This window comes from Sinohyriopsis cumingii, unplaced genomic scaffold, assembly GCF_028554795.1.
Source record: "Sinohyriopsis cumingii isolate HCF-2022 unplaced genomic scaffold, ASM2855479v2 utg000873l, whole genome shotgun sequence".
Lineage (NCBI taxonomy): Eukaryota > Metazoa > Mollusca > Bivalvia > Unionida > Unionidae > Sinohyriopsis > Sinohyriopsis cumingii.
This window is the reverse complement of record NW_028315938.1, coordinates 1,758,836-1,771,687: the sequence shown is the minus strand read 5'-3', so window position 1 is coordinate 1,771,687 and position 12,852 is coordinate 1,758,836. Positions and strand designations below refer to the sequence as shown.

At 36.4% G+C, this 12,852-nt stretch overlaps 1 protein-coding gene across 1 annotated transcript in view; it reads right to left on the bottom strand.

The window, feature by feature from the left end:
- Positions 1-667: 667 nt before the first annotated feature.
- Positions 668-12,852, bottom strand: part of LOC149773145 (uncharacterized) — a 350,878-nt gene continuing 338,693 nt past the window's right edge. The window contains exons 3-4 of the mRNA XM_089946717.1: positions 763-1,548; positions 668-672 (exon numbers count right to left, since the gene is read on the bottom strand). Of these exons, the coding sequence (XP_089802843.1) occupies positions 668-672; positions 763-1,548 (791 nt within the window). The remainder of the gene's footprint in view (positions 673-762; positions 1,549-12,852) is intronic.

Genomic DNA, 12,852 nt, shown 5'->3' with positions numbered 1-12,852 from the left:
AAAGTTACATCACTTTTACATAAGTAACATTATGCCTTTTAACCTATTAAAGTATTTGCCAGATGCCAAAAATATCAAAGCGTGTGACAAAGGTTCCACAACTTACTCCTATGACTCATTCTAACACGAAACAATCTATATCATGCTATACAAAGTTCGTATTCGCTACTTCTGAACACTTTTTGACACGATCCCCGTATATACATGAACAAACATATGGTGAAGGACACGTTGGCGGTTTGGCTTTGTTTTGTACCGACTAGATCTATAGGTGTGATTTCTTTTTGAATCTGATTACACATTTCTCGAGGACGCGATTGTTCAATGCATATTATTTACTCGTCGTTAAATATTCCATGCAAGAGCATGATAGAAACGCATCTAGATATACATATTAAAAAAATTAATATTTAAGGACGCTGACGCTTGTAGACGAAAACAATATGTGTAAACCAGACTGAATGTCACGTGCTGTAATGTCATAATGAAAGCACCTCGATTGATTTTTATTGTATGTAAGTTTTGTAATGATGACTATGGTAAAAATTACCTAGCAACCATTAATGGACAACCTTACACACATATATATTAGTCAAATTTGTATAACAACAAATAATATTTTATTTATACTTTAATTAAGAACAATAAAGTCGCCAACATGTACACTTTAGTCTGGAAAATTACAAATCTAAATTATTTAATTTTAATTTAATTTTAAGTTGTATTTTATATGTTTATAATAATAAGGAACATGGTAATTACCTTGTTGAAGTGAATACTGTGGTTTGTACAGAGTGATCTCATTATTCCTGAACATATTTGTGACATACATAGTTCCATGGTCCCATAATATGGCATAAGGAAGGCGTGGTATGTCATCCCTATATATGGTCACAAGCTCGCACTTAGCTGTCAGATGATGTATAGAGTCGTAAGGAAATAGGCAGTTGCATACAAATAAAAATCTGTTGTCATCCACAGTTATTCCAAAGGGAAAATTTAGTGCCTCATGTTTGTATATAAATGTCTTTTCGCTAGGATTCTCAATATCATACCCATAGACACCAGTGTCAGGGGAGTCACGGCTAGCATTACACGATATATACATCATGCTGTCTTTTGTTGTCAAGTGACTCCACAACTTTCCTTCACAGATCATATGAACTGTGCCAACGTTCCCATCATTCAGGGACATGGTACTCCAGCATATCATGTTCTGTTTGACACCAGAAATAACAACTTTATCCTTGTATCTAGCAACTCCATGGCATGCATCGAATAATTTATTTACATTCAATTTCTTTCCACTTGTTATCACACCTTTGCCTTCTATATGCTGTACTGACATAATTTCTATCGTACCATTGGCCAAAGCCACACATATTTCCTTGTCATTAATAGCACAGATACCAACGGGTTCTGCATCCAGTTGGTGTGTAGCCAGTAACTTTGTATCATGGAGTCGGTAAAGATTGACTTTTCTCGCCTTGTCGTCTGTTACTATCAGCATGTCTCCAGAAACAACAATACCTTCGGGGTCAAGGTCGGCTGCAGGAAAGAAAACAATGAAACACATCATGTACTCAGAATATACTTACATTATAGCATAAACTTATATACATCGGTATAGGATGAATTTCATTATATTCATGAATTAGAACAATAGTGTGCTATCATAATTTTCACTTTCGCCCCAAACATCAGCATAGATGTAGTGCTAACACCATCATCAATGTCTTATTTATATCATTATTTGATTTTTGATAGCCATCCTAGTGTGGGGCTCGGTGGATAGTAGTGATTTAATGCAAATTTAAAAATAAATCAATAACTCTAGAGTCTCGATATTACATAAAGTTCTGTATGATAGTTGTGTTCATATCATAATCATCGTGTGTTTATTATTAATATTATTATTGTTAATATTACGTGAGGGATTTAAATCAGACATCACAGGGAACCAATAAGCATAGTATTCTAGTTCGGTACAGTATTTTAGTAAGTTGATCTGTTAAATTTATTTTACGTTTAGCTTGACATTTGCACTGCATTCATTAACACAGTTATGGGGACCCTGGTGGGCCGAATAGGCTAAAGCCACCACCGTTACCGATCATAGCGATCTAACTTCTGTCTGACTGGGCTCAAGTCTCGGGCTTGTCAAAGGCTGGTATATAATAAACTTTTTTGTAGCTTCCCGTGGGTTGATTAGTTTTAACGTTGTTTTCCCCTGTTCTTCCTCCACCAGTTATACTGGCTCCTCGACAATCCCCAACCCCCTCTAAATTAAAAATGAATGGTGGGTCTCTTAGGTAGAGAAAAGATATGATTCTTCATCAAATCAAGCACAAAAAAACAGTAAGCTTAAATTGTTTTCCGATAAAATCCTTTACAAATATTACTTTGACACGCGACTAATGTAGAATACGTTCACCATCGTATTGAAACGGAGGATGTACACTTTACTTAGCACAAATTATTGATTTTTGTTAAAGTAATGTTCATTGAAATGACGAACCAAACTTTCCGTAAACCTTTTCTTTTGAAAATATGAAGTATCTAACAGCAATATAGATTCTTTATTTCAAGTGTGTGTCTGTTTGTATAGATTTATATATATGTTCCTTTATAAGAGTGCCTCAAAGTAGATTAGTTCTATTGCTAACGTATAACCCTGTTTAAGTAAATTTATCATTATTATTAGCCTGATTGTTAGAAAAGCTGTTCAGGGAGCAAGTTTTATGCACACACTTAGTGCCGCACACACACACACACCTAACAAAAATTATTCATAAAATACAAAATACACGAGTGAAGGCAAAACGGTACATATGTTTGGATAGATATGACAAAGCAAAACATAAGAAGATCATTTACTTGACTTGACAAATCAACGGATGTTCAAAGTATAAAAAAGTTAGTGCAAACCAACTCTTAATTCATTCACGTAGTTTTTCACTTCCATTTTTTGACAGCACATAATGCTAACGGTGCAAATGCATGCCATTTCCTTGGGTGATAATTTTGAGAAGCAAACGGTGTACTTAATAGCTTGATGCAATTCAAAATAGTTTGCCTTGACTCCACGTGTCTACTGCCTTGGGCGGATTGTTTTTATCTTGTCTACGTCAACAACAAAAATAGAGACAAACAGTTAAATATATAATTATATTGTTATAAAGGATATACAATTTATCAATTTAAATTATACAATTTTATATAATGCTTTGGCATTAAGTTCATTAGGATACTAAGTGTCTAGCTTGTGAATCAAATACGTTTCTTTTATGAGTCTGTTCATGTCACCATGAACAATATCTATTGGCATGAAAGAAAAATCGAGTAGAGAGTGATTATTGGTGTTAAAGTGTTTTGAAATATCAGAGGAAAACTGAGGATCTCTATCATTTTTTATATGAAAGCGATGATTATTCATTCTCTTAGAAACTTGTTGATATGTTTGTCCAACGTATTGCATGCTACATTTTTTACTGGTCATCAAATAATAATAATAATAATAATAATAATAATGAGGACTTTGTATAGCGCCTAATCTTTAGAAGCTCTAAGCACTTTACAACATTAGACAACACATATAAGATAAAAAAAAAAATAATAATATTGTTGCAGAAACAAACACCATGAAATTAGAAAAACATTAAAATAAAAAAAAAAAACATGCTGAGAATATTTCACGTAGGAAACATTATTAGGTCTTTAAGTTTGTTCATGCAGTCGAAATAAGTGAGTTTTGAGTATCACATCAGTTGATATGCAGTTAGTGTTACCACGTAGAGAAAATACCTGTTTTGTATTAGCACTACTGAAAGAAATACTTTCTCTTATGTTTGCACATTGAGAGCATCGGTGTTGTTTTTGTATCACAATTCTTGTCTACGTCAGGAATTTCACTGCTTACATACTGTGAAGTGACGATAGTATGTGTACATTCCGTTATTTCAAGAACAACATAAGTCCGAAACATCTAATTCACAAATATAACCATATCCTTAATTATTAAACGAAAATAGCTCAAAAAGCCACACTACAGCCTTAAGTTAAAAAAATTGGCAGGAGCGAATTTACGAAAATTTCCCTTACTGCCTTAACCATATTAGCCTGACCATACCAGCGAAAGTGGAGGGCGTGACCAGGGGTTCTAGTCCAAAACAAAAGAATAATAAAAGAAACAAAAGAGCAACCTTAAAAGATAAAAATAAATTAACTGATTTTGATATAATATACCCCTGTCATGCTCAACAGATGAATGTTTCCATTAATGTACTACTATCCTGGGTATTGGAATGAAAATTTATGTTAGCAGATTATTTCAACTTCTGTATTCTCCGTTCGCATTGTATGCTTTTCCCCGCAGTGGGTTACTCACTTAGGGCATAATGTTCCCACAGCCGCAACGCTGTGGAAAATTATCTACCGAGATAAAAATATAAACGCTGACAAATACATAACACTCAATTCAGATCGCATTTGCTGCCATTTTTTCATATACAATGGCTATAGAGAATAATGTAAAGATTTTACAAATTTCGTAGGAATAAAAGGTGAGGAATTATTTGGGGTCGTCCACATATGACGTTACGCAAGTTTTGTCACTTGTTTTACCCCCTCACCCTTTGTCACACTTCGTTACAGAAACCATGACCCCCTCTATGTGACATCACAAAAGTCTTACCCACTCCTTTTTCCCACAATTTTGTTTTAATACTGAAAAGTAACTATATTATAAATCAGTTAACTGTGAAGAGAAAACAAAAATCTTTTACGCAAAATAGTGTTTACTTAATCAGGCTTTTAAAAGGAAGGCTTTGCTAGTTAAACATTTATATAATTTCTTTAAAAAATTTAATTAATTTTAAACAAAAACAGAACGAAATGTTAATTAAACACACAATTTAATTCTTGCTAACATTAAAGTTTCACGAAATTCACAGAATTTCTAAGGGTTTAAAATCTGAAGAATTTGAAAATGAATTATTTCTCTTCATAATTACCATTATTCCAAGGCAAAGTAAGATGTTCATATTGCGAGGGAGTTGCTCTCCAAATCAAGCTCCCTCTTGTCAATCCAATCGACGCTTTCTCCATTATCCGCATTTGCTAGTATGACTATCATTTCGTGTTGCCTTCTAGCAGTGACTCTCATTAGTCTGATGCGCTTCGATGGAACTGCTATTTGTTTGTGAAAGACTAAATGAAAGCGCAGCATGATCAGAAAGCTGAAGTACGCGTGGCATTTCTTGCACATTCTTTCATTCAGCACAGAATGAAGTGAAGGGCAATAAAGATCGTAGGGAATTGTCCGAAATGTGTACGCTGACTGATGTAGAATGTCTTCCGTTCTGAGACCTCGAGTTGCAAATAAGGATGGAAATTTGAGCAAGGCTTCATTTGTTGCTCGTTCTGGAACTTGAAGCTCTTGACTTGTTTGAACAAGCAGTAAAGGAGGAGGAATAAATCCGTCGTTCATCACGCTGAAGTATGAGCTTCGTGCTTTCGAACAGCACATGTCGTCACACTTCACAATTTGAAGCAAGTATTGGCTTTAGCTGACATAGGTGTTACACCAGTTTTGATCTCAACACAATATATCCTGTTCCATGTGATCTGAATTAAATATATTCATATACTCAGCAATGGTTGGGTAATTTTCTAGTCACCCATGACCATATTTCGGCCAACATTTTCCCAGCAAATTCAAGATTTTCTTGTCTAACTCATTGTCAATTGTCTGGCCTCGTTTATTCCACTAAATTCCCTGGTCAGTGGCGACATCTTTTTCTACACTCTGTTAAAACACTTTGTACCGGAGCGTCGGTTGCAACTGAGATAGATTCAAGATCATGTTTAAAGAAATGGTAGATGGCAACTTTAATGACTTATCGATACCCTGGGTTTTTCATCCGGCTCACCATCAACAGTAAACATGAGAACCGGCTGGACAATTTATCAATACCAGACATGATTATGGTATCGAACTCTGTCAGACACAGCAACTTTTCATAGTCAGATCCATGGCTCAGTGCTGTTGATGCGGAGTATCTTCCAGATCTGATGACTATAAACGTAGGGCCCGAAGAGCCAACAGCGTTTATGTTTCGACGACCATTGCGATGGATCGCAAAGCCGGCAACCACCGAAGGTATAAGCTTGTGACGCGCAACAGCTACCCAGTCATGGTCATGTTCATTAGTAGTGAACTCTGCTTATCGTCAGCCACCAGACCAATTGGGACGCGACATTTATCGTCCGGCTGATAAAACAAACCTTATTCGGTCCGAGCATGGAAGAAGTTCTTCCGAATGTCTTATTGTAGCTGTGCAAAACCTGTCATCAACAAGTAGTCCTTATTTCTTCCAATAATACAAACCAACGAGGTCAGAATTTATGACATCAATTTGGCACTTCAGATTAAATTGAACAGTAGCTTTTCTCGAAGTAGCCAGTGGCTTGTAGAAGGCAATGTTTCGGAAGTAACGACATTTCAAGACATCAATCGGTTGTTCATTGTACTTTTATCCTGAGTAGAAACCTTTTTCGAAACTCATGGTACTTGTTTTGTCCAAAAATTAAGAAGTTATCCTGTTTTAGCTAAGGAGATCGTCTTGAGCTCTTGCGACATATGGTTAACGTTTTCTGCAAAATCTGTGTCTTTCTTGATACTATTTCACTATATAATATGCTCATCTTGGCACATCGTTTTGGTTTTTTGGATGATATGCTAGCATATAAGCGTTACATAAAGACTGATATAATTTATTTTTATCCATTGCTATGGGCTTCCGGAAAGTCATGAAAATTAAAACTAATGTAATACTGGACACCTTACGTTGTATGGTTTCAATAGCATAAATGTTACTAGTGCCGCACGCTAGCTCAATCCTCAAATTTCTTCTCTCCCTTCATCCTGTGTTTTTTTAGACTGCTTTCTTTTAATGTTATCAAGCTTCAAAGACTCCTTTTATTTATAGGACCGTTAATCTTGCACTTCAGTGGGGTCAACTAAACGTTTTCAATAAAAAATAGAAACAAACATAACATGTGATATGTGTATTTCTTTTGATATGCAGCACAGGGCCTAACCTTGGCGCCACTTAACTAATTACATTTGTTATTTTCTTCACAATTTCTTTTTATAAAAGACTAAATGTTCGCTGCGGACCGAATACCGTCTTTCATCTTGCTAAACTCGTGTGTCGCCGGAAAGTTGTCAGGGTGGTGATAACCTGTTAGCCTATTGTTTTCTTGTTCTAGAATTTAGGTTAAATCACTAGTAGACCTGTAGCTTATTTAGTCTACATTCTGTGCTTTTAAGTGTGTATTACATTATATTAAAAAAGAATTACATGATTAAAAAGCAACATTTTAAACCTGTCAAAGTTTATAACAATTACCCAATATTTTATTTGAGATAACAATATTAATATTTCTCACCCATGCGAGAGAAATCTCGCTGTTTTGCTAACCTTACTTTTCGTATCTCAGTCTAGTCATCTCATACCGGTCATCTCAGTCAAGGCGTCCACGCGCTCACAACCACTTTTAAAAAAAGAAACCCTTGTTGCATTATGCTGTGCCTGACGTAGTCGTTCTAAAGTCAAACAAAACCACCAACAACAAATATATAACAAAAACATAATAACATATGGTAAATCCATCTTTGAAAACACACCATACAAAAACATTTCAAGAGAGACAAAGACACACACATGCGATGTCGATTGTTTTGGTATTATGCTAGTTCGTTGCATACAAAATGGTCAGTTTTATTCTATATGCAGGCTTGGCTCAATACATTTTCAGGTCAGCATCATTAAATACGGCTAAAGCTACGTAACTAGTTTTAAATACTTCGTGTGAAAAGAAATATATGCTGTTAGCTACATTTAATGACGCTGACCTGAAAAGATGACTGCTACAGATAGGATAAACTTTGCAATTCTGTGTGAAACGAACTGACAGAAAGCACTAATCCATGCGCATAGACTATAGACCTATACACTTCTAAGCCTCCCGATTCGCTTAACAACTACAGAAAACTTAGTAACAGCGTTCCAGAAATATGTTACATGAAACCTGCTTCATTCTAATTTTGTTAAGCATCTCCATTGAGCGCCATTTGAATAAAGAATACACCTATACCATTCAATGAAAAATAATGATTTTACCAGCCAGAAGGGATCATTTATCCGTCAATACATTAATCCATAAGCAAATTTCACGGTAGCGTTTGCCGTATTTCCAAGACAGAAATTGTTTCCAAGAATCCGTAAAGTTTAAAGTTTAGTACATGTTTATCCACCACGGTCCGTACTTGGAGGGTCTTTTATACACGGGGTTAATTTTGCAATCAATGTTAAGGACAACACCATTATTCACAAAGAGTTTCACCTTTCCCATATAAAAGTATAGTTTAATACCATAGTGACACAGATCACTAATTACCCGTGAATAACCCAAGCACGGACACTTATGCTACATGTAACATTTCGTTCTTATAATAGACTATACACTACAATAGATGTGTGGGTCCAGTATCGTTCCTTTATTTACAATATAGTTTTCTATATTGGATCGGATGAAAATAAAACATTTTCGTGTAATAAACATTAACTATTTAGTGTTAATTTCATACAAAATCCATATATTAAATTTGATTAGACCTCGAAACCATGCAACGTTTTATTTCGTTAGATTTTTAGCTCACGCATAAAAACTGTAGTTCGGATGCCACAGTCCTCATTAACGTATTTGTATTAATGCATCTCATGTAAATATTGACGCATGAACTATATTGCACAAGTGAAACATTATAGTTTACGTTAAAGAAAATTGTTGGGTGGGAAAAGAATCTACGTTTGGGTTTTGACCGAGAAAAGTAAATCCTAATCGCGGGGTTACATTATATATTACCTTCCCCTCCCCTCGGCAAACCTGGTGCGGAAACATATAATGTAACCCCTTGACTGGGTTTTTATTGTCTCGGTCTAGAACCCCATCATAGCTTCTATATAAGTCGTCGACGAGGGAATTATTATCTTTTGCGAATAAAAATGGACTGAGGATGCAGGTTGCAAAATCTTTTTTGTTCTGACATTATTCTTGAAAGAAGCGATCCACACTTTATTGTGACGTCACATTTCTTCAAAACACTTCGTCACACAATGTTGATCACCCACTGCGTGACGTCATATGTTAAGGACCCCTTTGTTTCTGGTAATCAAGCATACTCATCATGATGCTATCAGGTTGCACGTTACACGCATCACACTATATCACTATATCGATTTTGTCATAATTAAGCATGTTGGACCCTGGTTCTTAAAACATCAATATAGTGTTGTGAAGAACCACATTATGGTGAATGCCTTAAAAAAACATTAGGGTTCATGAAGTGTGTGTGTGTGTGTGTGTGTGTGTGTGTGTGTGTGCGCGCGCGCGTGTGTGTGTGTGACATAGATGCACAAGTTCATAAAAATTGCACATTTTCTATGTTTTCACATTTTACCAAAAGAAAGTAACTTTCTCAGTCAATATTGCACTTTTACACTTCTGTAGGTATGAATGGACACATGCCATTCATCGTTCTGAAAAAAAATATGAAATTATATATGCATTTGAAATTACCGATGTAGATTAAGTCTAAAAACGTTTAAATGACTGGATATTTTTCCAAGAATTTATCAAACACAGATGTCCAAATCAGTGAATGAACATTAAACAGTGGCGCACAAATATCCCTTATATGGCAACACTATACTAATGGCACAAGTTGTTAAGATTACTCCACTATTTTGGTGCAAACACTAATTACACCAGAGAAGCTAGATGAAACATCATTAGTTTTAAATTCGTATGGAACGTGTTTAGGATCGAATAAACAGTAACACAAGAAATAATTAAAACAACAAGCTTTGAAAAAATTAAATTCCTGGAAAAATATTGTAAATATGGAAAAACAAGAGCTTACGGTTTAAAGAATCAAGTCCAAAAATAATCCAAGAATAATCTACGAATACAATTTAAGAAGTCCTAATAATAAACTGTTCTAATGAATTCAAATTTGAGTCCCGACAAAGAATACAAGATGGTAGGCGATGAAGCATGATGCATTCTGTTCAATGTTGTGGTCTACAGTTCCTTGTAGAAACACAAGAATTAATGCTCCGCTTTTGTACATCTAAATAAATGTTTTAAGAATTGTCTTTTTCACGAATTCTGGACAACAATAATTCCAAAGAAACGAATTGCTATTTTTCAATCCAAATAACCTGAAGAAAAATTATCTATTATGAAAATGTAAATTCCCTCCAAGACATTTGATATTGCTGAGTACACGTGTAGAAAGTATTGTCGTATTGGTGCAACACCCAGAGATGCGTCATTTGAGATCATTTTACCCTACACCTTTTTATTTTATTCACATTTTCAATAGAATTTAATGATTATTCCAAAAGGAATAAGCTTGTTTATTTGCAAAAGCCTGGTTTACAATTTCAAATTAATAGAATATTTTACATCGCTTTCTGGATAACGTACAGTTTTAATCAATCAGTTGAATTATGACCTCCATGTCCAACCGTATGCAGGAGAGGAAAAAAAAATCCGCAGGCGAAGAGTCACTTACACCGCAGTTTTAGAACCTATGGTTGAAGAAATGAAATAATAGCCGGTATTGAAGCGATTGCAAATTCTAATCCTCGTAATTTAAAAAACAATAACACAAAACTATCTGAGTTAGACAAAGGTTTTACTTATATCTAAGCATATCACCGTTAATCAACTTAAGCAACTCGCTCGAAAGAGTAAGATGCCAATTCGAAGCAGTATAACAAAAGCTAACATACTTGTAATGTTAGGACTGTATCCATAGGAGCCACGACCAAATGTAAAGAAAGGTCTTGAAATAGCAACGCGGTATTATATCATCATTCCTACTGCTTCCTGGTGGGTATTTCGTTTTGTACCATTTGGCGGAGAACTTGTCAATGCTTGGCTAAGTATTCCTTTTGTTGTGGAGAGAAAGGTATCCTGCCTTTCAAGTCATTTAGACAACATTCGCATACGTTATCGATGACGTCTTTGGAGGTGCTTTGAATAATGTTTTCGCATATGTGGAGGAGCTTTGGACAAGACGGACAACACGTCGCTATATTTTTGCTAAACTAGGAGGTAGTTGTTTTCTTTTCTTTCCTTTGGGGTTAGAAGATAAATTAAGTCTCGGGGTGACATATTTGTGTGCTCAGGAGCACAAAACACTGATACCCATTGTTTGACCTAGGTCGATTTGTAGTGGAATGCGTCGCCACGCATTATCTCTACGTCGTATCATCTTGCTGATAGGCATCACTGGAGGTGGATGGGTTCGCAACGGACTAAATCGGGAAGTTCTTGCTTAGATGAGTCCAGTAAGCTCTGTAACATACCTTAGTTCTCTTGGACTTTGATTTTGGCGTCAGGTACTATGTAAGCAGCATGCTAAAGAGGTGGAAGATGTCACCGCTGGAGGAAACTTTCCTGGAGATACTGGTTTCCATTTGTTCACCAAAGGGGGGAGAACGGTTGTTAAATTGGGTTTGGCTGGCACCAACAGCAACGGAGAAGTTGAAGAAACTGAGGCTACTGGAGACGCAGTCACTGTCACTGCAGGTCGTGCTTTGGGAATGTAATGTTGCATTCTGGCCGATGTGACTCTCTTGTGGGTAGAAGCTGTTTTCTGGGGTCTTTTCTGGGGGCTTTCCTGGTATTGATACCACTGCTCTTTATCTTCTGGGTCCGTTCAGGACAGGGAGTGGCTTTCGTTTTGGGGATAATATTGGGGGGCATTGAGATCCCATTTTAAAAGGGAGATAATGATGATACCTACTAGAGAACCGCTAACTCCAGGTTTTAATGATTTGCTTTCTGGTTTGAGTGGCGATGCGGAGATGGGCCAATTGCATCAAGGCGACTTTGTTTCTGTCAAAAAAGCGTTTGGTTTGATGAGGAATATGAATGATGCCTTGCAATAATTGACGTGCTGTCACCTTAAACCATCGAAAGATTTCTTTGAGACTGGATTCAAGGACACGAGAACGTAATTGTGGCACAGATCAATTTGACGGGAAGATGAGGCTGAAGGGACGTCATGTTGACAATATGTGAGACAGACCCAAAGTTTCTGAGGTTTTTATAGATATTTTTTAAGCCAACGGGGACGTGTACACGACAGGACCTCGGCCTTGGCACCAGTGGTGAAACAGATGGGTATGAAATCAAAAATAATCGTGGGCGATGGTTTTAAATCCAAGAGCTAAAAGACGTATGGGGTTTGGGTGGAATCGTCGTAGCATGAGTCAGCCAAGGAGTTCGTAACGTTTTTGGCTAAGATTTGCACTTGCGATTTATCTCTAAGGCTTTTAAACAAGACCACGTAATGAGCACTGTGACTGATGGTGCGATGGTCTTTACTTTGAAACACATTTTGGGTGATGTAAGTGACACTGATATTAAGATGACGCCCTTTGCGCGTAAATTACAGTTTAATGTCTTCTTCGTCTTCTAACATGTCGTCGAAGACTACCAAATTAGTGTGGCTAATGTCTGACACGATTCCGTCGTCTTTATGAGGAATTACTTCAACAAACACGATGGAATCGCCTTGACGTTTTCGCAGGAGGCTGTACGCCGATTGCCACTCTTCGTAACACTACACAATACATTGAGGTGGACGAAAGATCAAATGTTTATGTTCGATCAAACGTTTGACAAATTCAGATTTGCCTGAAGCACTGGGCCCAACAATTAACATGTTAAATAGATGGCGAAGATAAAGGCCTCCCAACTGGCACGATT